The 26,528-nt window shown below is 36.6% G+C and overlaps 1 protein-coding gene across 11 annotated transcripts in view; it reads right to left on the bottom strand.

Moving 5' to 3' along the window:
* The window catches only part of ADAD1 (adenosine deaminase domain containing 1), a 98,196-nt gene extending 76,532 nt beyond the window's left edge, over positions 1-21,664 (bottom strand). For 3 of the 11 annotated variants that reach the window (XM_072788515.1, XM_072788512.1, XM_072788518.1), the window contains exons 1-9: positions 21,315-21,479; positions 20,777-20,956; positions 19,664-19,852; positions 17,199-17,366; positions 14,049-14,117; positions 9,549-9,674; positions 5,081-5,204; positions 2,833-3,003; positions 1,341-1,567 (exon numbers count right to left, since the gene is read on the bottom strand). In XM_072788515.1, the coding sequence (XP_072644616.1) occupies positions 1,341-1,567; positions 2,833-3,003; positions 5,081-5,204; positions 9,549-9,674; positions 14,049-14,117; positions 17,199-17,366; positions 19,664-19,852; positions 20,777-20,948 (1,246 nt within the window). In that variant the 5' untranslated portion in view covers positions 20,949-20,956; positions 21,315-21,479. Of the gene's footprint in view, positions 1-1,340; positions 1,568-2,832; positions 3,004-5,080; positions 5,205-9,548; positions 9,675-14,048; positions 14,118-17,198; positions 17,367-19,663; positions 19,853-20,776; positions 20,957-21,156; positions 21,281-21,314; positions 21,482-21,546 lie in introns of those variants that run through there. The other 8 variants (XM_072788513.1, XM_072788523.1, XM_072788521.1 and 5 more) reach the window with 5 other exon arrangements.
* Between the last annotated feature and the right edge of the window lie 4,864 nt (positions 21,665-26,528).

The following is a 26,528-nucleotide window of genomic DNA, read 5'->3' on the forward strand; positions in this document are numbered from 1 at the left end:
ACTAGCCTACTAATAAAATTCAGTGAACTCTGAAGATTCTTTTAGCTCTCCAAATCTCTTTTAAAGAAATTTTAAATGAGTGTTTCTCAAAGAGCCATTCACGTAATTGTATCCAAATCACCTAGTGGTGCTTCTAAAATGTGTATCCCTCTGCCTCAAAACTCCTACCCTCTTCCCCAGGCAGAATAAGGATCTCAAGATGTTCAAAAATCTGTATTTTTTTATAAACAACTTAAACAGATTAAAAATCATTTAGGTTATACCAGGCAGAATGCAAATTAGCTTTAGGTGTGTTCCACAAAGATGCCAAGAAAGAAAACAGAAATAATTTTACAAAGTCTTATAGAATGTTTTTATTGCTACCTGATGTTCCCCATTGCTAGGTGCAAGATGAAACTCAAAATGACAAGAGATTTAATTTTTAAGCTCCTGTCCCAAACCACTAGCTATTACGAAGTAATTCTATAAGAATCTATAACCATCCATCCTTTTAAGAAACTAAATATAGCATGGAATTATATAAGCGACTAATTTTACATCTTCATCAAAGTCAAAGAAAGCTATGATTCTAGTGAAAGCATAGACAATTCTTACAGACCTAATAGACATTCAAGAAAAAACCTTTCTTAAAGGAGACCGAGAAAAATTTAAGCATCTGAGAGAGCATCAGACCTAAAAGGAAATATGGCAAAGAACTTTGTAACCAAATTAAATCTAAGAAACTATCATCCTCAAGAATTCATATTTGGAAAAAGAAGATTTAGAAAAGTAACTACTTTTGAGGGTAAGAAGAACTGCCACTGTCATATATTACCAGCGGGAATGTGATTTGGGGGGTAACTTAGTAACATTTTTCAAAATTGCAAATGCATACATCTTTACCTGCCATTCTATTTCTAGGAATTCATCATCTTAGAGACAGACTTACAAGTGCAAATAACAAATATAAAAAAGTCATTCACTATGCATTTTGGTAGCTGTAAAAAAATATTAGAAATAATCTAAAGTTCCTTCAACCTGTAAGTGCTTAAATAAATTATGATACCTTTATACAAAGACGTACCACACAGTGAGAAATAATTAGGAAATTCTTACATACTTGACATGGAAATATTTCCAAAATACATTAAATGAAAAAAGCAAGATGCAGAAAAGTATGACCTATATTATCTATTCATGCAAAATACCAAGTATGATTACAAGTTACCATGAAATAAAAAGCTCAACAGAACAATGAATGTGGTTTACCTTAAATAAAGGATCATGAATGCAAAATATGATTTTATATTGATATATTTACTCAATGAAAAGAGGCCAAGAGGTACTGAAATCCCACTTACCAACAAGTATACTGCTGATGTAAACTGGCTGTATAAAGTGACTCAGCAATGCTCCCTGTACACCAAGCACTTCCCATCTTGTCAATTTGTCACTTGAGGACATACTGCTTACTCTATTAACATCTGCAGGACAGTAGACAGTGAGATAAATTTTGCCTTCAACAGCCACATGGAGACTCAGTTCTTCATTGGCTTCAAATGCAGATATAGAATGTGGATTAAGACGCCTAGAAAAAGGAAAGGGTTTTTTTTTCTTTTACAAAACAAAGTATACAAAATGGGGTATTACTCAGCCATAAAAAAGAACAAAATCTTGCCATTTGCAATGACATGCATAGAGCTAGAGAGTATTATGCTAAGTGAAAGTCAGAGAAAGACAAATATCATATGATTTCAGCCATATGTGAGATTTAAGAAACAAAACAAATGAGCTAAAGGGAAAAAGAGAGGGAAGGCAAACCAAGAAACAGACTCTCAATTACAAAGAACAAACTGATGGTGGGGGGATGGGTTAAAAAGAAGGTGATTAGGATTAAGAAGTGCACTTGTGATGAGTACTAGGATCATACAGAAGTGTTAAATCACTATATTGTACACCTGAAACTAGTATTACACGGTACGTTAACTGGAATTTAAATAAACATTAAAACAATTTAAAAAAAGTGGACAAAGTAAAATCTATATGTACTTAAGAATTGTTTTCAAACATGTTTAACTTGCCATTCCTTAAGATTAATACCAAACAGAAATTAACCATATTTAGAGCTTCTGGGCAAAGATAAATTCTTTTTACTGCCTTTATGTCCCTTAAAATCAAATGAAAACTTAAGTTTTGTTCCTTCCACAGTTAAGTCATTTTCTTTCTCTGAAATTTTTTTAAAAATTTAAAAAAATACAAGAGAATGAAGAAAAAAAAAACTGACAATTTGTGTTCAAAATTAATCTCCAGTAAAATATGTTTAAAAAAAATGTAAAATCATTTGTCCTGAATCTTCTCTCCAGGAACAGTCCTTGCACTTGTTTTCAAAGGTGTAACTGGAAGAATTTCTAAAAAAAATATTAACCATGGTTATCTCTAGATAGACTTGCTTTTCTCCTTTGTGCTTGTCTGTGCTGTTTAAGTGTCATGCTGATGCTACTCATTCATCAAGATAATAAAGTTTTAGCTACAGACTCAGAAAAACTGCATTAACTCCAGTATTAGTATGTGAGTATACATAAAACCAGGCTTTCCTAACATTTATGAAGTCTTAAAACTCGAAAGAAGAAAATTTTCAACAGCACAGAAGTATGTGGAATAATTTTAGTAGTAGTAGTAACAGATCAGACTGAGTGGAGGAGAGGCCCCAGCTAGAGGCCACAAATAACACCTCAAGTCAGAGGGAGAATACGAATAGGTATGAGTTTACTTGTTCTAGTGCTGTTCTAGGGACTTAGAATATATGATCTAGCCATTCTAACTGCTTTTAAAAACAACTTCTATAATACTTACAATTGTGACTTAATCTGAGCTGACCCTTTAGGCAACTGGTTCATATAGAGATAAATGTTGATATTCTGTTTCAGAGTCAGTAGATTAGAAGCTGGTTCTGTACAAAATATTGATTTTTCCATCATAGCAGGATTTTTGCTGTAGAAGAGTAGAAGTTGTCTATAAAAGTACCTAAAGAAAAGAGTTATAACTTTATTAAGTAATAAAATTTTACAGTAATTTATTTTAAGCATCATATTCATGTGTGTCGTGAACAATGTCCCTCATTGAAAGGCTATTTCTCCAAAGGAAAGTTTGGAAATTAAGAATTCCTAAAATAACTTTTGCCTTATTTAGAGAAGAGTTAAATCCTGTAAGAAGTCCTCAACTGTAGCCCAGTCTGACATGTGACCGGCCTAAAAGCACCATTCCTTGACTACTACTACACTCATTTCACGTTTGAGTCCTAAACAGTCATATCCAGCTAATGACCCATTTCTCTATTGATTCCTCTTTTTTCTCAGTTCTGCTCTCAGCCTCCTACGTGAAGTGTAAAAATTCTCCTTGCTTCTTTTTCCCTTCCCTGACAAAACAACCAACCACTGTGGTTCCTGCTTCATAGTGGTTCTGAAGACAAAAACAAAGAATTGCAAAAACAATACGATGAAAATCATAAGTCATAGTAAGAAGTGGAACAAATTTCCTGAGAAACTAATACAAATCAATCAGGGGACAAATACCATTTTGCTTATTAAAAACATTTTAGTCCTTTCATCAGAAATAATTTTAAAGACTCAGCACAAGCATATAATAGGGCCAAGCATGGGAAGAAATAAAAGAAGTAATTTTAAAGAGGTCAAATAATTCAATAAGCACCAACGAAGATTAGAGAACAATGAGTTGCATTAACTTCCCCCAAATTTTCTCTTTAAGATTATAGGATTCGTTCCTTATAGAAACATGTACTTAAGTTTTTCAGACAAAATTAGGTCTAAATTTGTTTTAAATTACTCTACCACAGTAAATACCAACAAAAAGTGAGGATGCAAAGATTAAATAAGAACAGAATGCTGATAACTAAATATGCTGATAACTGGATATGATCACAGATATTGGTATCAGAATGCTAATAAACTGAATGATAGAATTCATTATCCTATTCTTACTGTGTTTGAAAATTTCCATTAAAAAGTTTTATAGAAAGTAAACTCAAAAAAAAAAAAGTAAACTCAATGGCTTAACAGAACCAAAATCTGGTAGATACTGGAAAAAGTAACAAATTCTTCACTTTTCATATGAGGACTTCTAAGGAGTAACATTGCTGGCTTCTCTTTCTGCTATTTTCACTTTCGTTCTCATTCTATTTCTCTTTCTCATTCCTAGCTTCTCTACCTACTATTCACGCCTTTTGTAGAGAGCAGAGTGACTACCAATGAATTTAAGAAACAGGTATGCTCATCTCAGCCTTTTCTGCCAGCCTGTACAAACTTATAGTTACAAAAACAAAAACAAAAACAAAAAACAGGGATGCCTGGATGGCTCGCAGTTGAGCCTCTGCCTTTGGCTCAGGGCGTGATCCTGGAGTACCGGGATCGAGTCCCACACTGGGCTTCCTGCATGGAGCCTGCTTCTCCTTCTGCCTATGTCTCTGCCTCTCTGTCTCTATGAATAAAATATTTAAAAAAGAAAAAGTCAGGAGGATGAAAAGTATAGCAAAGGGAACAGAGTCAATAATATTGTACAGTTACAGATGGTAACTACATTTACCATGATGCGGAGTATGGTGACTGCTGCATACTAACATGTTTAACATCATATGTCAACTATATCTCAATTTAATAAAAAATACCATTATCTACATTCTGCTATAAACTCTGCATAGACATCATGAATGTAAACTTACTGGCTTCTAATGATGTTTTTAAATGTGGCTAATTTGGGGGTGAATATTACACCAAGTCTCCCTGGTCCAGATCTAAAGCTATATACTCAGTTACTTTGATCAGTAATAAAGATGGTATATTAAGAAAAAAGTTGTAGGACTCTTAAAACTGAGTTCATAAAGTCTTGATAAGAAAGGCCACTAAAATCTACAAATTAAGACACATTGTAAAGTTTTTTAAAAAAAATGACATAGAAATAATCAGAGACTGTCATATCCAAGGCTCAATGATCAGTAAAATTCCATTTGTAAATAAAGACACTGATATGTGGTTACTTTGGGCTGAAAGAATTAATATTTGGTGGCATTAAATATATGTTACCTTACCTAAGGAGAGACCTTCTGGCTGTAACGACAGCATGAGTGTCGTGCAACACTCTTCCATTTGGCTTAATGCACTGGCTGTAATTGTATTCACCTGTGCCTATAGCTACAACTTCATGCTGTCCAGCTGAAAGGAAAAGGTTAACAGTAACAGGTTATTCTGGCCTCTTTCTTCTCTATATTCAACCTCTACCTTACCATTTTAAAGTTACTAAAATATATTGACCAAAAAAATGGAAAATCCCAATTTTAAATAAGAGTTTGAGGGTCTTCTGGGAACATTTTTTAATAGTTCAATAATATTCCTAAAAAGGCAGATATTTTATGATAGTTCATCTAAAATTTTACCACCATCAACAGAATTGTCAGATATTCTTAGTTTTCAACTACACATCTATTTCTTCTACATCTAGATGTGTTTGGCTTACTAGAGACTTCATTTGCCATTCTACTTCTGCCTTAAAGTTATCTAATGACTATTTTTTTTCTATTTTTTCTTAATCCACTCAAACTCTGCAAATCAATTTCTCTGTTCTACTTAAACTGTCTTAAAGATTATTTGAGAGCGTGTCCACATGAGGAGGAGGAAAGGAAGAGGAAGAAGTAGTCGTCCCACTGAGCTGGGAGCCCAACCAGGGACTTGATTCCAGGATCCTGAGATCATGACTTGAGCCAAAGGCAGACACTTAACCAACTCAGCCACCCAGGCACCCCTGAAACTGTTTTAAAGAAACAAGCACCTTATTCTTTTTCTAACAGTTCTTCTCCATTTTTTTTTCTGTACCTTGAGATTTCTTGAAACTCTATGCTCAGATTACATAATCCTTTTTTCTTTCACATCCTAACTCTAAGGCTTTTCTATAGTGTAGTCACTAAGCTCATTGTTCTTTTTTCTCTAGAATATTCTCCTCTGAACATCTTGCGTTTTTTTTTACTTCATATTGATTATTTCAGAAAATCTCTAGTCTTAGACTTTCAAATAAAGTTCAGTTTCAGGGGTGCCTGGGGGGCTCAATCAGTTGTGTCTGACTCTTGATTTTGGCTCATCATGATCTCAGAGTCCTGAGACTGAGCTCTGTGCGACAGAACCCTCAGTCAGGCTAGGCTCCATGCTCAGCAGGGAGACTGCTAGAGATTCTCTCTTTTCTGCCCGCTCATATATTCACACACTCTCTTTAAAATAAATAAATCTTAAATAAAAAGGTTTCACCTTTGCAAATACCTAAAAGGACTTTCATTAATTCAATAAAAACTGAAGAACTAAAAAGTATACGCTAGGAATAAAAAGTTGAGCAAGACATGCCCTCATGAAGCTTCTAATAAAGACAGAAAAAGACTAAACAAACCACAAACTATGACATGTGCTTTAAAGGGGCCAATGTAAAAAAATAATGGAGGGCGAGGTTACCTCATGCAAACTAGATGCAGAATCTCTATGAAACCGAAATTTAAGTTTCAACATGAGGTGTGAGGTAAGGGGCATTGCAGTCAAAACAGCAAGCTTCTGGGGACCCTGGGCAGGGAGACCAGTATAGCTGCTCCAGCAAAGAGGTAAGGAAATGGCATCAGATGAGGTCAGAGAGTCATCATAAATCATGCTAAGGAGTCTGTGGATTTTACTCAAGAGCTATGTATGGTGAAGCTGAGGGTAAGAGACTGAAAACCATATTGTGTTACATTTTAAGATCATTCCTTTACATGGATATTTAGGGTCCAAGAAGCTGAAGACATAATGACTTAAGACTTGAGTAATGAAGAGTGGTTGGAAAAGAATAATCAGATCTGACGTAGTGTTTGGGGACATAACAGAACTTAGACATAAACTGTTATTAGGTTATTAGGGAAAGAACTCAGTTTTTTAGCCTGCCTAAACAACTGGGAAAATGCCAGGTACTGAGATGGAGAAAGCTAGAGGGGAAATAGAACTAGATGGGAAAAATAAGAAGTTCCATCATCACAAATGTAGCTGCTCCAGTAAGTGGATGGTGGTGGTAAAAGCAAATTATATAGTGTCACTAAGTTCTGGAATGGTGATGTAAAGTTCTGAGTTATAAATAGAAACTCAGTTTATATTTAAACTCTGTAACAGGACCTGTCATGTTTCAGGGAGATACTAGTTTCATAATGCAGTAAAAGGCAATAACAGAAGGGATTCATCAAGTTGAAAGAGGGAATGGAACCAATACTTAAGTGAAGGGATCAGCTATCAAAGATCCTTCCTCTACTCACAGCAGAGAAGATGAGCTCAAATGGAAGAAATTACATAGATTTGATGGTAAAGAACAAAAGGAAGTTTGGATTTGATAGTTTCTTACAGACACAATAAAAAAATTATGACACATGAGGCAGCTGGGTGGCTCAGCGGTTCAGCACCACCTTCAGCCCAGAGAGTGATCCTGGAGACCCTGGATCGAGTCCCATGTTGGGCTCCCGGGATGGAGCCTGTTTCTCTCTCTGCCTGTGTCTCTGCCTCTCCCTCTCTCTCTGTCTCTCATGAATAAATAAAAAAAAAAAAATGACACATGGCCATTAGTTAAAAGCAGGGATAGAAAAGAGGATCTGGGATATTTGAGGACAAAGTATGAAGTAGACATTTCAGGGCATGTGTGATCAACCCTGCTAGACACCGGTTGGCTGGGCAGTGAGGAATATCCACTTGAGGCTTCTAATACATTGTAAGTATGCATTGATCAAGTCACTTATTCCAGGAACGTGTACTTAATTTTACTCAGTGTCTCCGCACCCTAGATTTACAATTGTATCACTAAAACCAGATTTATTACTCTCATCCATGCTATTCATACAACTTCACATCAGCTTCCAGATTCCTGTGTATATGGGAACAATGATCATTCTACTATGTAAACTTGAAATGCTAGGTCTTATTTCATCGGTCATTGTCACTTTCATCTAATCACATCAATTTCTAAAAAATATTATCTTCTTTCCCTGTTCATATCTTTCTCAACTCTAATGTAAGCAGCTCCATTACAATAATCTAAGTTACAATACTCTAATTCAGGACCAATCCTTGTAGTATTTTTAAAAAACTGTTGGCAATTATTGCTTAAACATCAACTTATTTTAATCATTACAAATGTAATTTAAGCTTTTCCTAAATGCCAAGTACTGTGCCAAATAATTTATATTATCACATCTAATCCTAGTACTCCATGAAGTAGAAGTTATTACTTCTATTTTTCAGAAATTAGAAGAAAACTGTAGCAGAGAGATGTTAAATATATAACATGCCCAAAGTCACTTAGGTAGCAGAGCTAAATCTCATGCTGTATCCAACAATTAGAGTACGGTATCAATCCCTAACCAAAAATCTTTCACCACTTTCTATTTCATGAAATCCAACTTTTGACTGGATTTTAAAGGACTCCATAATCTGGTAACATCTTATCAACCTAACTATATTTTGTATTACGCACACACATACACACACGTATGTACACACTTTTCTGCACTAGTAATAAATTTCTCTCATTGTTCCATGAAGTTTTCTCACTCCCACTTTCTTCCCTTATGCCTTTCTCTCTTCAAAAATGTCTTTTCTTCTATTTATCCAAGCCTTATTAACCCTTAGTTTCACGTCCCAAAGATTTTAACCTTATTGGCTCTCTACAATCTATTAATTTTCATGCATTTTTGGATTACAGAAAATAACTGTTATCAACTTAGACTTTCAACAGTATTTGTATATATGTGTGTATAAACATTCTCTCCCTAAATTATAAAAACTCCCTAAGGATAGACCAAATCTGGGGATCCCTGGGTGGCTCAGTGATTTAGCACCTGCCTTTGGCTCAGGGCTTGATCCTGGAGGCCCCGGGAATCAATACCCCCTTCAGGCTCCCTGTGTGGAGCCTGCTTCTTCCTCTGCCTGTGTCTCTGCCTCTCCCTATGTGTCTCTCATGAATAAATAAAATCTTAAAAAAAAAAATAGACCAAATCTCAATTGTTTTATATCATCTACATCTTACTCCAAGATGAACATAAAATTCAAATACTTTTATTAAATTATTAATCTAGAACACTAAAGGGTAAATAAAAGATAAAATGTAGTTAGAATCATAATATCCACAAGAAAAACCAGAAGCTCATGATTTTTCATATTATAATATTTTCGTATTTGAAAATGTGTTCATTTTTATGGGGTCCTTCTCAATGTTTATTACAATGGAAAATTAGATTTCAAGTTGGTAGTAGTTCCAACAGAGTTACTGTTTAAAATGTTAGGCATTTTACTTTTCTGCAGTTCTCTATTGGCTTCTGGTCAGTATACTGTAACATTGAGAGCCTTTGTATTTAATGATCCACATCCACTAGAAAAGGCCACTTCAAATCAATGCAACACCATTGTAAAAAGGACCAAAGAGTCAAAATACTACTATATATAGCTCCAATGATGAGGTTATTTAACACTTTTTCCATAAACCAACACATCCCAAATATCTGGACTTACCTCTTTCAATTATAAAAGCAGCCAATGAATTGCTACATTTCAGATATTCGGAATGATTAGAAATTAGTTTATTAAATGTTTCTTTAACAATTTGTGATATCTTTGCATACTGAATATGTCTCCCTTCTGGAAAAAAAAATCAAATGGAATATGATTTGAAGAACACAGTGCTTTCTCCCAGAGGCCTCTATTATTCCTATTATAACCTTACAATTGAGTTTGTAATTTACATATGTGAACAAATTATAATTTATGCCACTGATTGATATTTTAAAGCATTCAATTCTAAAAAAGACATGTTATTGAGCTTTATGGAAAATTTATTGTAAAAAGATTAATACTTCATATTAGTTACTGATCTACATTTGATGAAGTATTTAAAAATTATACAAGACACAAGTCATTTAATAGGATTGTCCCACACTGCCAACTAACATCTCACCAAATGCCAGTAGTCTTCCCTCAACACTGTGACAATTAAAATACATTCCCCTTAGTACTTGCCCCGCTGAGAACCACTGCAAAGAACTAAGCACTTAGACCCTTGATACAGTTCCATGTTCCCACTGAAGAAGTCCTGCACTTTGCAAGGGGATAAAGATAATTTTAAGTAATTAGGATTACTAGAAAACAGTTGATAATCAAGAATATAATCAAAAGTTACCTGTGGATTAAAAAAAAATGACAGAGCTTATTAAAATTAAGGTTCTGGGGTAGGGCCTTGGCCATTTGTTTTGTGTACCCCTACTGAAGAACCATCGTTCTAGAGAATGAGAGGTTGCAGAATCCCCTAATACAGTGTTTCTCCAAGTTTAGCTGCAAATCACTAATAGCTCCTGATGTTTCATGATGATTGCTAAGCAGTCTACCAAGTGGTTTGCAGTCCGTTTCACATTTTTAGAGGACAAAAAGCAATGAAACAACTTTGCTGTCATGCGTTACATAAGAAATGAAGAATTATCATTTTCACAAATTCTTTTTACCTGCTCAATAATCATTACATTAAAAAAGCACACAAATAATAAAAGTATGATATTAGCATTCTCAACTAACATTCTACTAATGGGACACAACACATTTCAGTTAGGCCATTTACATGCTTTGTTTATATTTGTTAAACTTTAATTTTTCTGTTACTATTGTTAATGCTCTCTTATTGGCAAAAACAAATTCACATTATCACGAAGAATGTGAACAATCACAAAATCAATCACAAAATGAAGCTCAGGAAAAAATGAAGTAAGGGCTATATTCTTTTATCTCATCACAAAGCATATAACGTGGAGATGTAAATTATTACAATTGCATGCTAGCATACATTTCACCAAAACTGTTATCAACAAAACTATCCATGTGTGGTGTATGAATTAGTTTTTGATCCTTACACAATAAAAACGTAATGAGAACTACTCAGCAACTTGGCCCTGCTTATCACCAAAAATTCATGATACAGAGGAAAAAGTAATAAAAAATATATAAATAAAAATATTTTTAAGTTTAATTTTTACTTTATTTATTTTTTTTAAAGATTTTATTTATTAACTCATGAGAGACACAGAGAAAGAGAGAGGCGGAGACACAGGCAGAGGGAGAAGCAGGCTCCATGCAGGGAGCCCGATGTGGGACTGGATCCTGGGTCTCCAGGACCACACCCTGGGCTGAAGGCAGCATTAAACCTCTGAGCCACCCAGGCTGCCCTAAATTTAACTTTTTACCAAATGCAGATAATATTACCACTTTCTAATAGAAACTTTTAGAATCTGTAAATATAAACATATGTCACTCAAAAAACCAAAAACTGGAACATTCTGAAATGCACCTTTTGCATTTACCTAGTCTCAGACATCACTCAGGGACTACCTCATCCTTCTTTGTGGGTCCACAGAATGAATGTACTATAATTTGTTTAATCATGTCATATATAGTTAGCGTGTATTTTGTGTTATGGAGTAGAAAAACACACTGCAATTAGTACTGACAGAATAAGAATTGTGGATGGGCAAAAAAATGTTCTGCTACACTTTAAATGGTTGCATCTAAATATCATAAAGAACATTTGGGACTTGACAACATATAAGTATACCTCTTAAGTATACCTCTTGATCTTAATTCAGTGTTGAAGGAAATAATACTGTGAATATAACCAAGTCTTAGTTACTAAACGTGTCTCTTATTACCATGCATGTAAAGAATAAAAATCAAATGCAATACTATTTCCCTTATACATTTGTCCTGGCTATTGAGGAAACAAAATGTTCTCCCAAGTTACTGAAAATGAAGGATGAGATAAAAACATGACATACATAATGCCATTTAACACCATTTCTTTGGTTTTAAGTAGCTAATTTCAAGTGATCTTTAGTATCATGTCACCTGAACCTATCCTCAGAGCCAAAATACCACTTTAAAAATTTGTATTTATTTATTGCAGACAGGGCAGGAAGTGCAAAGGGAGAGAAGCTTAAGCAGGCTCCACACTTAGTGTGGAGCCCAGTGTGGAGCTCCACCTCTCAACCCAGAGATCATAACTTGAGCCTAAATCAAGAGTTGGATGCTTAACTGACTGAGCTACCCAGTCACCTCAAAATATCATTTTTTAAAGATTTTATTTTTAATTTATGGGGGGGGGGAGGGAGAGAGAGAGAGAATTGGTGGTGGGAAGGGCAGAGGGAGAAGCAGACTCCTTGCTGAGCAGGGGGCCCAGAGTGGGACTCAATCCCAGGACTCTGAGATCATGACCTGAGCCAAAGGCAGACGCTTAACCAACTAAGCCACCTAGGTGCCCCAAAATATTATTTTTCATGAAATATGGTCAGTGAGAAATAGGGCAAAGCACACAGTCTGTGTAATACCAATACTCTCTCTAATTGGCCAAATAGGATCTGTCCTGGAAATTACTGTGGGTCTAAAATCGTTTTTTTTTTTTGTTTTTTTTTTTTTTTCAAAGGGAGTAACATCCAACTCCTGTGTTTACCCATTAGCTTGAAGGATGAGTTTGCTCTCCCTTTTATGACAACTTGACTCGTGTCTGAGCCTACTAAAACCTGACTCTAATCATGTATTTTTTTTAAACACACTGTTAATTATGTGTTCTTCCTTCCTCACAGATTGGTCTGTTTTCTCAGGGTATATTAATCTATATTGTCAGTTACTGACCAGAGATTCTGTCCTGCCATTAATTAAAATTGCCCAGAGGCTGAAATGACACACTAGAGCCCTGTCCCCATATTAAGGGATGATTGTTGCTGGATTCAACCCTCACTTCCCTTCTTTTCACCAATTCTTATGATTGTTAAATTACTGTATTGAACTTTGATGGATTTTGTCATTTGAATATGTCTATTTCCCTGGTCTGTTTGTTCTTTTACTCCAAACAAGTTCACAAAAGCACAGATTTTCTGTTTTATAATGATAATGGAGGAAAAAAAAAAAAAAAAAAAGACTGACAATGGACAACCCAAGTCTGAATAGGCATAAATTGGAACATTGATGTTTCATGTTTCTTTATGTTTTTATTTACAGGTCCTCCTGTTTTTTAAACCCTCATCTTTAGACCTAGAAGAGAAGGGTATTTTTTCATTTTAATTCTGTAAATACTCTAAACTTTGAAGTCTGTAGTATTAACTATTGTGTAGGCAATGTAGAAATAATTTCCTGACTTTCAGAGAATTATGATCCGATAAGAAATGTATACAACTACTACCATACAATGTCAAATATGACAAAATGTTGTAAAAAAAAAAAAAGTTACTATTTAGGAAGTATCTACTAGCACTGATTTAAGTATTCTACATGAATGAATTCATTAAATTCTCATAAGTACCCTTTGAGGTAATTACTGTTATAGCCATTTTATAAATGAAAAAATTAAGATGCATAGAGAAGTAGCTGATTGTAGGTCATACAACTAGTAACTGCAATTGCAGTTTTCTTGAGCTTGAGTGACAAATAACTGCCATTAAAAGTAAACAATTATTGGATGCCTGGGTGGCTCAGTGGTTGAGCATCTGCCTTCGGCCCAGGGCATGATCCTGGAGACCCAGGATCGAGTCCCACGTTGGGCTTCCTGCGTGGGGCCTGCTTCTTCCTCTGTGTCCCTGCCTCTCTCTGTGTGTCTCTCATGAAAAAATAAAGTCTTAAAAAAAAAAAGTAAACAATTATTTAAAATAAAACCCCCAACCATTAAGCATCAGAAAGCCATTGGTTTTTATTAATGACAAGCCTACCAAAGCATTTCAAAAGAGCAGCTATATGAAATTGATGAACCACTCCCTTATAGAAAAAAAGTCATTTCTTCAAATTTTCTTCAACCTTTCTTCTTCCGCTCCTTATTTCTCTTTTTTAGCACAATATAAAAGGAAAGTCTCCTCTTTGTAGAAGTGTTACAGATTTGAATAATAAAATAGTAGTATATATTTTCATATCTAAGCATATTTTAATACATGTTTAATTATAATTCTTTATTGGGTTACTAAAAAAGATCATAAGGGACTTTCCTACCATAATGTACTTTTGAGACATATGCTGGTTCAGGTGAAACAACAGGTTCTGCAGGGATAGGAGGAGGACCTGTAAATAAAAAACATAAAGAAACATAAAACATCAATGTTCCAAAGAGCAGATACCTACCTTATTATTCTATAATAAATAGCAGTCTGAGAATGATTATTTTTTTCTGTATAGTTCTGCCAACTCCAACCCATCAAATATCCATAGCTCATCCTTGATAAAGGTCTTTCCTATGTTGAAATTATATACACACAGTTCTGGATTTCCTAATCTTATGCTGTTATATACTTTGCATTATCACAGATGCCACAATCCTAAAAGTATTTAAAATGAACCTTGTTTCAGATGCTCATGAACAATTTTCTATTTACAGTAATACTATGTAAAACACTTAAAATTAGTATCTTATTAAAATTTAATAAGTAAAAGTTATCATTTTTCCTAGCGGGATACTACATTCAGAGTTTTCAAAGCTTGTCCCATTCTTTGCAATGGCTTTCCGATTTGGATCCCAAGTTAGGGAACTGAGGAAAACAAAAAAAGAACATGACACTAAACCAAAGAAACAAATAAAAAGATCAGAAAAGTTTAAATGAAGAGGTTCCAGGAGCAAAAGTTCAACTAAAGTAATTAGTATCTCCTGAGAATCATTCATAAAAACAAAGGAAGCAAAAAAAACTACTACTCCGGACTTAATTTTGAGTAAGATGAAATACTGACTTAATATATCAAAATTAGTAAGGAAAGACTAACAATGTTATTTGCAGTTCACATTAATTAGGCAAAGGAGAACTATAATTAGACACATACATTCTGGACTATAGAAAAATAGAACTTTAAAAACTCAGAAAAAGATTATTTTTTTTTTCCATTTACTTAGAGTTGGGTTCAGGTAGAATGAAAACCAAAAATATTAAACCTTGTTTATTAAGCACAAATAATTTCAACAAAGAAAATGTGACTGCACAAGTTGGCCTGCACCATACACAAACAGGCAAAATAATCTTGAAAAAGAACAAAGTTGGAGGACTCACACTTCCCGATTTCAAAACTTAATACAAAGTGACATTAAATCAAAACATTAGAGTAATGGCATACACATAGACCAATGGAACCGAGAACCCAGAAATAAATTCTCACATATTTATTAAATGATTCTTGACAAGGGGGCCAGTATCATTCAAAAGGGAAAAAGGGCAGTCTTTTCAATAAATGATGCTGGAAAAACTGGGTATCCACATGCAAAAGATTGAAGATGGACCTCCTACCTAACACTATATACAAAAATTAACTCAATATGCTTCGAAGATACAAACATTAAGGGTGAAAACTTTTAGAAGAAAACAGGATAAAAGCTTGATGAAGACACTGGATTTGGCAACAGTCCCCTGAATGGGGCACTAAAAGTACAAGAAAAAAAAAAAAAGAAAAAGTTGGGACTTTATCAAAATTACTTTTGTGAATCAAAACCCACTATGAACAGAGTAAAAATGCAAATCACAAAAAGGGAGAAAATATTTGCAAATCACATATCTGATAAGTGATTGATATCCAGAATACACATTAGTCCTCCCCTCTTTTGATTAGTCACACCAGAGATAATATCAAACCCTTTATATACCATATACATCCTTATGATAAAGTTTAATTTTTAAATTAGGCACAGTAAAAGATTAATAGAATAACACAAATAATACATATACTGGAATAAAATTATGTGAATATAGTCTCTCTCAAAATATCTTACTGTATTCACCCTTCTTATAATAACGTGAGATAAAATGTGATGAAATGAAGTGAATACATAGGTATTGTGACATAGGCTACTAATGACCTGACATATCATCAGAAGGAAGACCATCTGCTTCCAGACCACAGCTGACCACAGGTAACTGAAGCCAGGCAAAATGAAACTGTGAATAAAGAGGAAACTACTGTATAGAAGACTCTTAAAACCCAACAAATCCTTTCAGAAATTGGAAAAATTCTGACATTTCTCTTAAGAAAATATACAAATGGCACATGAGAAAATGCTCACCATTATTAATCATTAGGAAAATGCAAATCAAACCCCAATGGGATGCACATCATCCCCAGTAAAATGGCTACTATTAAAAAAAAAAACAAAAAAACAAAAAAACAGCAAGTAACAAGTATTGGTGAGGATGTGGAAAAACCGGAATCCTTGTGCACTGTAGGTAGGAATGTAAAATGGTGTAGTCAATATGGAGAATATGGCAGTTCTTTAAAAAAAAAAGTTACCATATGATCCAGCAATTCCACTTCTAGGTATAAAACCCAAAGAACTGAAACTAGAATGTCACAGAGATATCAGTACACCTACGTTCATAACAGCATTATTCACAATAGCCAAAAGTTGAAGCAACCCAAGTATCCATCAATGGATAAACAAAATGTGGTTGGTATATACACACAGCATTAAAAAGGAAGGAAATTCTGACATATGCTACAATGTAGATTGGACTGTAAGGACATATTAAGTGGAAAAAAAGCAAGCCATGAAAAGACAAATACTACAGGATTCCACGTGAGGTACCTACAGTAGTCAAATTCATATAGACAGAAAATAGAATGGTAACTGCCATGAACTTAATATAGACAAACTTCACAAAAATTGTATTTAAAAACTCTTAAGCATTAAATGCACAGTATTAAGAGAGTAAGAATCCAATAAATCACAGAAAAAAAATCAAGTTTCTAGATATGAAGCTACTGAGAATCTGACAAATTATCAGACAATTCAGCCAACATATTTATAGCTTATGATGCTGAAAAATACAAGAGCATTTTTCTTTTATATAAAATATTTTTATTTTTCACTTTGCTATTTTTATTTTTAATTCCAGTATGATGAATATACATTAACTTCAGGTGCACAATATAGTGTTCAACAATTCCATGCATTACTCAGGACTCTGACCATAAGTATACTTTTAATACCCTATATAAGAGCATTTTAACTAGTATTTAGTATGTCACAGCAATCAGATAGCAATGGAAGGAAATAAGTTCTGCTAGCTCTATCCTGTAGTTGCCAAATAACTCTTCATTAACAAATCCTTCAGGTGACTCCTGGAAAAACACAAATTTTACAAATACTTTATAATTAAGAGTAATTACCTGATGTTTCTAAAATTCTTGGTTCAGGTTCATCCAATTGTAGAAGCTCATCAAGAGCTAATTTTGCTGCATTCGATCTAGACTCCTTTTTATTTTGTCCCAGTCCAGTCTTATATTGAATACCATCCACCACAGCACAAAAAGCAAAATAAGGTCCCATAACATTACCTTTAAAAATAAGTCGGAATGAATGCTACATAATTCACAGTATGAACTTACAAATGACATTTTTATATAGAAAAATAACCCACTACAAAAATTGTGAAAAATCATCCTGGCCTATCAGTTTTCTGTTTGGTTTTTTAGAGCTAATGCAAGTTAAACCTAAAGCTGGATGAGCCCCTAAATTAGTTCTGAGGAACAGAACTGAGCAGCCAGATTAGCTCCATATTCGGCATGAACAGTAGAGAAAGCTTTAAAGTACAGATTGTACATAGAAACAGTGTCTTGTTTAATGAAACCTGGCAATAATAAGCATCCAAATATCTACCAAATTACCAATGAGAGGTAAAAAATGTGGAGCCTCTGGCAACATCGCTCTTCTTTTGAAATTCAGTACCAATAAAGTTGAATTTCTCCCACCTTCTGAGTGCTTTGATATTCTTAGTAAGTTCCAGAATAAAAGTGATCCCTTTGCAGAAATCTTGTGAACTTACCAGGGTGTTATGGTAAGCAATTCACGCAACCATACCCTTGAAGGCAAGTGGAGGGGAGAGAATCCACAAAGAAAACCGAAACATAAATAATACAGAAGATATGCTAAAGATTTAAAAGGAATGTCCAGCCATCCAAAATTCCTAGGATTACCTTTACACAATTACTTTTACCTAGTTTTCATATTTTTGCCTAATGAAAAATGAAATGGAATTATCTGTATTTATAAGGCAAAGATTTTTTCAGTTCAAGTTTTACTTGTTATTTAGACTTTAAAAAGCCTTGTTAATTTAAGACTCTACTCTGGTTATGGATGGCTAGGTACAATGTCACTCCACATAAGCCTTGTCATCATTTTCAAATATTACACTAACTTTGACTGAGATGTACATCAAGGTTTTACAAGCAACTCCTGACTGCATCTGAGTAAACTGCTTTCCTCTATCTAGGACTTCAGTTTCCCAAGTTCCTTCCTTATGATCACCTAGGTTCTAATCCAAATTTACAAAACCTGAGAATATTTTGTGTATTGAATTAGTGGCCCAGATGATTTTACTATGTAAGACAGCACACATCCAATTTGTTAATTAAGTACTCTGCATCAGAGTGCTGAGTCTTTAAGTTCATCCCATCACACTGCATGTTTTCAAACTTTAGGATACACCTAAATCACCTGTAGAGTTGTTAAAAATACTGATACTCTTGTCCCATCACTAAACCTGATTCAGATTATCCAACTAGTACTATGCACACAAAGTGAATATCATTACTAATCAATGATTGTGTTTTTGAGTAGCTTCTGCTCAGATGAATAAAGATTTGCCCTTACACATTTTTTTTCTTACCGTGACCAATAGTTTACATTTTCTAATAGTCTGAGAAGAATATTTGTGTCACTAGAAAACTAGTGACACAAAAATTAAGTCCACAGTACTGACCATGAAGTAATCCAACCGATAGTGATCTGACCTAAGAAAACTCCACCTTCTATATTAAAATTCTATTTCTGTCACCTGTTTACTGTCATTTTGTCCAAAATCACGGCCTGGAAATTCGACCTCCCTATGACAATCTTAGCTAAAAATCTCAAAAAACTTAAAATTCTTTAGCAAAGATGCCTTGAGACTGTACTGGCAAAAGTTAGCATCGGTAAGAGAAAATTTTAAAAACTACTTGATGTCTTGTATATATACAAAGATACACACACACAAAATCGTACATAAAGGATTGTGTTTCTTTGAGTCTCATACTTTTACCCCATCCATGTCTACCGAGAACACTTATTCTCTTAACCCTCCACTTTCCTATAAAGTTCTTTTTTTTTTTTTCTATAAAGTTCTTTCTAATCACAGGTCATAAGGAAAAGAGATCAGAAGCTGCCTTTTTGCATTTTACTTGATCTGTACTATATAGACTTCCACAGGTTGGTGGGGGAGCGGGGTTGTAGTTTAAAGGAGAATGGAGAAAATAGTCACAGACAAGTCTACAGATGGAGTATCTCATGTAAGTGCTATTTTCACCTCTGAACCCTGAATTTCAGAGGCTAAATTAGACCATAATTGTGTTAGGTATCAATATCACAAAATCCTTCTAATCATAGTTCAAATATTTAACAACTCTTCAAAAGTGTGTTTAGTCTACAACTATTTACACCTGACAATAACCCATGTGGCTGATGGGATTTCAGTTCAACCAGCCATACACAAACGTGAATACAGAAAATAATCAAATTCAGTACTACTTATATGCTCTGCTTTTAACAGGAAAACCTCTTCCAGTACTGTAATAACCAGATACAACTTTGCACTTGCCTGTTGTTACTGTTTCCTTAAGGTCAAGGTGAACCCGCTGCATTTGTGCAAACTGGTGCAAAGCTGACACAGGATTTATCTCTCCACGTTTGTATTTCATTATGAACTCTTTAGGTATTTTTTTTGGAGGAAGGACAGGATTTGAAATAGATGAAAGACCTTTGGAAAGCAATGGCTCTGGATAATTACCTAAAAATAAATATTTACAGTTGTCAGTTCAGTAAAATTAAAAAAAAAAAAATCAAAAGCACTAAATTCTTTTTTTTTTTTAACTAAATCCTCTTCTAAAGTGGAAGATTATCCCTGATACATCTAGGTGTATGTGTTCATTACAAGTAAGTGTCTATTAAAAAATTTTGACACAGCTGAGGAGTGTAACCTGTTGATGCATAAACAAACCTTTTCGGCGTACTAAAACCATTTTTGCAAATAAGTGCTATCACTGTCAAAGAATCACAGAATTTTAATAATGTCAAGGTCTTCAAAGCCTTGTTTTTTTTAATGATGTCAAGGCTCTCAAAGCCTTTTTTTTCCCCACACATTATGTCACTAAGGCCTGGACTAAAGGCACAGACGGACTAAGATCATTCTGTATCCTATTCACTATTTTACATCACTTTTCACGTTAAATTCAAGTGTTAGTCCCTGCTTTGTAATTAGCTAAGCGATACGTGTAATAGAAACCAGAAGTCCTGTCCCTGCCCTGAAGGGGCTAACACAACCTCACCTCAAAAAGGCAAGACAGGGCAGCCCTGGTGGCTCACCGGTTTAGCGCCGCCTTCAGCCCAGGGCTCCCTGCATGGAGCCTGCTTCTCTTTCTGCCTCTCTGTCTCTCATGAATAAATAAATTTTAAAAAATCTTAAAAAAAAAAAAAAAAAAGGCAAGACATGCTTGAAGCGGGTGAACAGTTAATAAAGAGTAACTGAGCCCCAAGAAGGGTTTCTTTCACAGTGTCCAAACTGGAGTTCCAGATGGGAAACAGCCACTGGTACTGGTAGATGGGATATAGATCTAGGCAACATTTAAATTGGAAGCTCAAGAGTCCTCCTTGGCCATCCCAGAATCCTAAAGTACTGAAGTAATAGTTACTGCAAACGAAAAAGTAGTCGTACCCGTCACTTGCGTAACCTTGGAAGCCATATTCGACAGGCTGTGACTTTCTGAAGAATATCCTGTGGGCGTAGTTACCGTCTGGGCTGAGGGCTGAACTGGCAAGTTCTTCTTCAGCATCTGAGCGAAGCTAGGGACCCGGGAACTCTGAAACCAGTCGTTGTTGCCAGACATTTTCTCACCTACAAATTCGGCAGAACACACACACACACACACACAAAACAAAAACAAAGAACTAGATAAAAATATTCCGAAATTAAAAATATAGATTCCCCTAAATGGCTTAAACACACACGACCTAAAACGAAATCTCTGTAACTGCTGTCATGACTGTTTTCTGACTAGAGTCTCCACAGGCACGGGGCTCGTCCCTCCTACGCACCTTCCAAAGCTCTGCCACAAAGGGTAAAGAAGGGTCAACGCGGTCGGCAGGGAGAGCCCCCACATCCACTCGGGAAGGGGGGGGTTCAGGGGGAAAAGGAAAAAACACAAAAACACGAGACCCTCAACGGCCCGCTCCCGAGCCCAACTCCCACCCACCAAAATCGGCCTTCCTGTCCTACAGGCGGGAGACCGAGCCGCAGGCCCGGGGCTCGCCGGCCCCAGCCGCCGACGCCGTTGCTTCCCCCTCCGGGCCTCAACCTCTGGCCTCCGGGCGCTCTGCGTGAGAGCCACGCGGCCAGGGCTGCGTCTTTCAACAGCGGCCTCGCAGCGGCGTCCCCGCACCGCCCGGACCGACCCCCCCACGCCGGGGCCTCATCCAATCACCAACCGTCTCTGCTGTGGCGCCTGTGTGCCTGAGCTCGCGCCAGCGCAGTGCCCGGAGGGCTAGGCCGGCCAGGCTCGGCGGGTCCTGCGTGCGTGCGTGCGTGCGTGCGTCCTGCGTCAACAAGCGGAGAGACGCAGGACGTCAGGCGCGCGCGTTCAAGGCCCGTGGGTGACGCCGGCCTCGTTCTGGGAACGTGGAGTCCCTCAGGCCCCGCGGCGCCTTCACTGCGGCGGAGGGTGAGGCGGTGCGAAGCGGCCTGGTCAGTGTGGTACCGAGTGGCCCCCACACCCCCCCACCACCACTGTCCTCGCAGAGCCCTGTGTTGGCGTCTCCTCATCCACGACGCGCGGAGGCCGGCCTGGGGGTACCGGTGTGCGGGTGGTTTGAAGGAAACCTTGGGCTCCTTCCCTGGGGCTTCTCTTGAGAAGGCCCCGTGACAAGGCTGGGCCTCAACGTTGTCTTTAATTTTTAATTAAATCTTTTTTTTTTTTTTTTTTAAGATGTTGTTTATGAGAGACACAGGCAGAGGGAGAAGCAGGCTCCATGCAGGGAGCCCGACGTGGGACTCGATCCCGGGTCTCCAGGATCACACCCTAGGCCGAAGGCAGGAGCTCAACCTCAATGTTGTCGTTAATGTTCACAGAAAAAAACCACCTTGGGCTCTTGCCGAAGTTAGACCTGTGGAGCCCAACAATGAACAACCCTGAAAACAGGTGGGGACGTTGAGAGCTAATGGCTGTGCAGGCTGAGTGATCAACCCCTTGTGGGTGTTTTTGGTTCTTTGCGCTGGTGAAAGTTGAAGCCGGCTCTAATGGAGGCGTTAGCTGACAGGTGGTTAAATGTATATAATAGGCTTTCTAAATATATTGGAAAGTCTAAATAAATTGGTTTCCTAATTTATGCACATTATGATATTGTACACAAGATTCCGATATGTGCTAGTGATTTCAGTCTTGGCCCAGATCGCAGGGAGCTGATTTTATTAAACTAACCCCAATTACTTACGGATGTGTAAAGGAATCACCTTATAGGGATTCAAGCCCTCCGTCCTCCTCAAGGACCACACTACACCTATGACTAATTCATTACTTTCTGGCTAATGCCTGGCTCAGTTTTTCTTTAGTAAATTACAGATCAGGTTTGGCTCGTAACCCAGAAGAAATTCAAGGAAGTGAGGGATAGCATTATAACAATCTATAAATGCTCCCCTGCCTTTTTTTTTTCTTTTAAGATTTTATTTATTTTTTCACGAGAGAGAGAGAGAGAGAGAGGCAGAGACACAGGTAGAGGGAGCTCTATGCAGGGAGCCTGATGTGGGACTCGATCCCAGGACCCCGGGATCACCAGCTGAACCAAAGACAGATGCTCAACAACTGAGCCCCCCCCCCCCCCCGCCCCAGGTGCCCCGCCAGCATATTAATAAATATTTTGAGGGAGATAATTTGAGATTATGCAAATGCCCTCTTTCACCGTGGAGTTTTACTAATTTTCATTAATCTGTAGATCTTGCTTGCAGCTGTTATTACTATGGTTTCTATTTAAAAATATGCTTTCGGGCAGCCCGGTGGCCCAGCTGTTTAGCGCTGTCTTTAGCCCAGGGTCTGATCCTGGAGACCCCTGATTGGTCTGGATTGGGCTCCCTGTATGGAGCCTGCTTCTCCCTCTGCCTGTGCCTCTGCCCCTCTCTCTCTCTCTCTCTCTCTCTCATGAATGAATGAATGGATAAAATAAAATGCTTTCTAAGTTAAATTTTATTGAGATATGATTGACATAAGTTAGTTTCAGGTGTACAGTGTAATGATTTGTTAACTATATAGTTACGCTCATCCCACAATTTTTTTCTTTTTTGTGATAACTTTTTTTTTTAAGATTTTATTTATTCATGAGAGACACACACAGAGAGAGGCACAGATACAAGCAGAGGGAGAAGCAGGCTCCACACAGGGAGCCAGACATGGGACTCCATCCTGGGTCTCCAGGATCACACCCTGGGCTGAAGGCGGCCTGAAGCTGCTGAGCCACCTGGGCTGCTGGTAAAAACTTTTAAGATATACTTTCTTAGCAACTTTTAAATACGAGCATATTTCAGAGATATAGCAGGTCCAGTTCTAGACCACTGCAATAAAGTGAATGTCAAAGCAAGTCAAATGAATTTTTTGGTTTCCAGTGCATGTAAACGTAATGTTCACACTATACTACAGTCTATTAAGTGTACAATAGAATTATATCTAAAAACACAATGTATATACCTTAATTTTAAAATACTTTGTTGCTTAAAAAAAAAAATACTACCAAGGAGTAGTAATCTTTTTGCCTTGCTGCTGATGGCTGCTGACTGATGAGGATGGTGTTGCTGAAGGTTGGGTGGCTGTGGCAGTTTCTTACAGGCAACAATGAAGTTCCTTGCATCAATACTTTTCTTTTCACTAATGTTTCTGAAGCACAGAGTGCTGTTTTAAACCATTTTACTGACATCTTTCAAATTCAAAGTTAATCCTCCAAACCCTGCTGCTGGTTTATCAACTTAGTTTATATAATATTTTAAGCCTTTGTTGTCATTTCAACACTCTTTATAACATCTTCACCAAGTGTAGGTTCTTTCTCAAGAAAATCCTTTCCATGTTCATCCATAAGAAGCAACTCATCCATTCAAGTTTTATCAATGAGATCGCAACAAGTCAGTCACATCTTCAGGTCCACTTTTAATTTTAGTTCTTTTGTTATTTCCATCACACCTGCAGTTACTTCCTCCAAACTTCTGTTAATATTGATGTTTTGACCTTTTCCCATGAATCACGAATGTTCTTAATGGCATCTAGAATGGTGAATCCTTTCCAAAGGGTTTTCCCTTTATTTTGCCCAGATCTATCATAAGAGTCCTATCTTTGGCAGCTCTAGCCTTATAAATGGATTTCTTAATAAGACTTGAAAGTTGAAGTTAATCTGGTCCATGAGCAGCAAAATGGATATTGTATTAACAAAAATAACATTAATTTTATTATATATCTCCATCAGAACTTTTGGGTGACCAAGTACATTGTCAATGAGCAGTGCTATTTTTGAAAGGATCATCTTTCTGAGCAGTAAGTATCAATAACAAGCTTAAAACATTCAGTAAACCATCTTATAAACAGATGTGTCATCCAGGCTTTGTTGTTCCATTGATAAAGCATAAGCAGAGTAACACCGTCCTTAATGGCCCTAGGACTTTCAAAATGGCAAATGAGCATTGGCTTCAATTTAAAGTCACCAGCTGCAGTAGCCCCTAACAAGAGAGTCACCCTGATCTTTGAAGCTGTGAAGCCAGGCATTGACTTCTCTCTAGCCTGAAAGTCCTGGATGGCATCTTCTTCCAATAGATGGCTATTTCATTTACATTGAAGATCTGTTATTTAGTGTAGCCATCTTAATTAATCATTAATTGTCTTGGCTGGATTTTCTGGGTAACTTGATGCTGCTTCATCTTGTACTTTTATGTTATGAAAGTGGCTTCTTAAAGTTCATAAACCAACTTTGCTAGCTTCAAATTTTCTTCTGCATCTTCCTCCTGTCTCTCAGCCTTTTACAATTGAGGAGAGTGAGAACCCTGCTCTGGATTAGGCTTTGGCTGAAGGGGATGTTGTGGCTGCTTTCATCTTCCATCCAGACCATTGAAGCTTTCTCTGTATCATCAATAGGCTGCTTTGCTTTCTTATCATTGGTATTCACTGGAGTAGCACTTTATATTTCCTTCAAGAACTTTTCCTTAGCATTCACAACTTGAATGTTTGGTGCCAGAGGCCTAGCTTTCAACCTGTCTTGGCTTTCAACATGCCTTCCTTACTAAGCTTAATCATTTCTGCCTTTTGATTTAAAGTGAGATACATACAACTCTGCCTTTTACTTGACCACTTAGAGGTCATTGCAGGGTTATTAACTGGCCTGATTTCAAGAGTGTTGAGACTCAAGGAATAAGGAGGCCTGAGGAGAGGGAAAGGGAGGAATGGCTGGTCAGTGGAATAATCACACAACATTTATCAACTAAGTCTATGTCATATGGGTGCAGTTTTTGGCACCCCAGAACAATTACAACAGTAACATCAAGTATCAGTGATTACAGATTACCATAACAAATACAATAATAATGAAAAAGTTGAAATACTGTGAAAATTACCAAAATGGGACACAAAGACAGGAAGTGAGCAAATACTGTTGGAGAAATACATTAATAGATTTGCTCAACTCAGGGTTGCCATAAGCCTTTAATTTGTTAAAAAAAAAAAAGGCAGTATCTGCAAAGTACAATACAGTGAAGCACAATAGAGTGAGGTATTCTTTTATATAATACACTGTTATTAACTATGGTCACCATGCTCTATATCCTCAGGTCTTATTTTATAACTGGAAGATTGTACCTTTTGATCCTCACACCCCTGGCCACTACCAGTGACCAGTCTCTTGTCATTGTTCTCTATATCTATAAGTTTGGTTGCTTGTTTGTTTTTGCATTTCACATACAAGCGAGATTATATGGTATTTGTGAGTTTTATCTAACTTTATTTCACATTGCATAATGCCCTTAAGGTCTATCCATCTTGTTCCAAATGGCAAGATTTTATTTTATATGGATGAAGGATGAATAATTTTCCATCATTTGTGTGTGTATGTGTGTGTGATATCATCTTTATCCATTTATAGGTTTTTTAAAAAATATTTATTTGAGAGAGAAAGCATGCACTGGGGGGAGAGGGAGAGGGAGAAGCAGACTCCCTCTGCTCCCAGCAGGGAGCCTGACCACAACACAGGGCCAGTCTCAGGCCCCGCATAATGATCTGAGCTGAAAGGCAGACACTTAACCAACTGAGCCACCCAGGTGCCCCTATCCCTTTATCTGTTGATGAACAGACATTTAGGTTATTCCATGTCACAGCTATTATAAGGAATGCAATGATTGTGGGGGTATAGATATTTTTATGAGGTAGTGTTTTCATTTCCTCAGGCTAAAT

Source organism: Canis lupus, chromosome 20 (genome assembly GCF_048164855.1).
Source record: "Canis lupus baileyi chromosome 20, mCanLup2.hap1, whole genome shotgun sequence".
Lineage (NCBI taxonomy): Eukaryota > Metazoa > Chordata > Mammalia > Carnivora > Canidae > Canis > Canis lupus.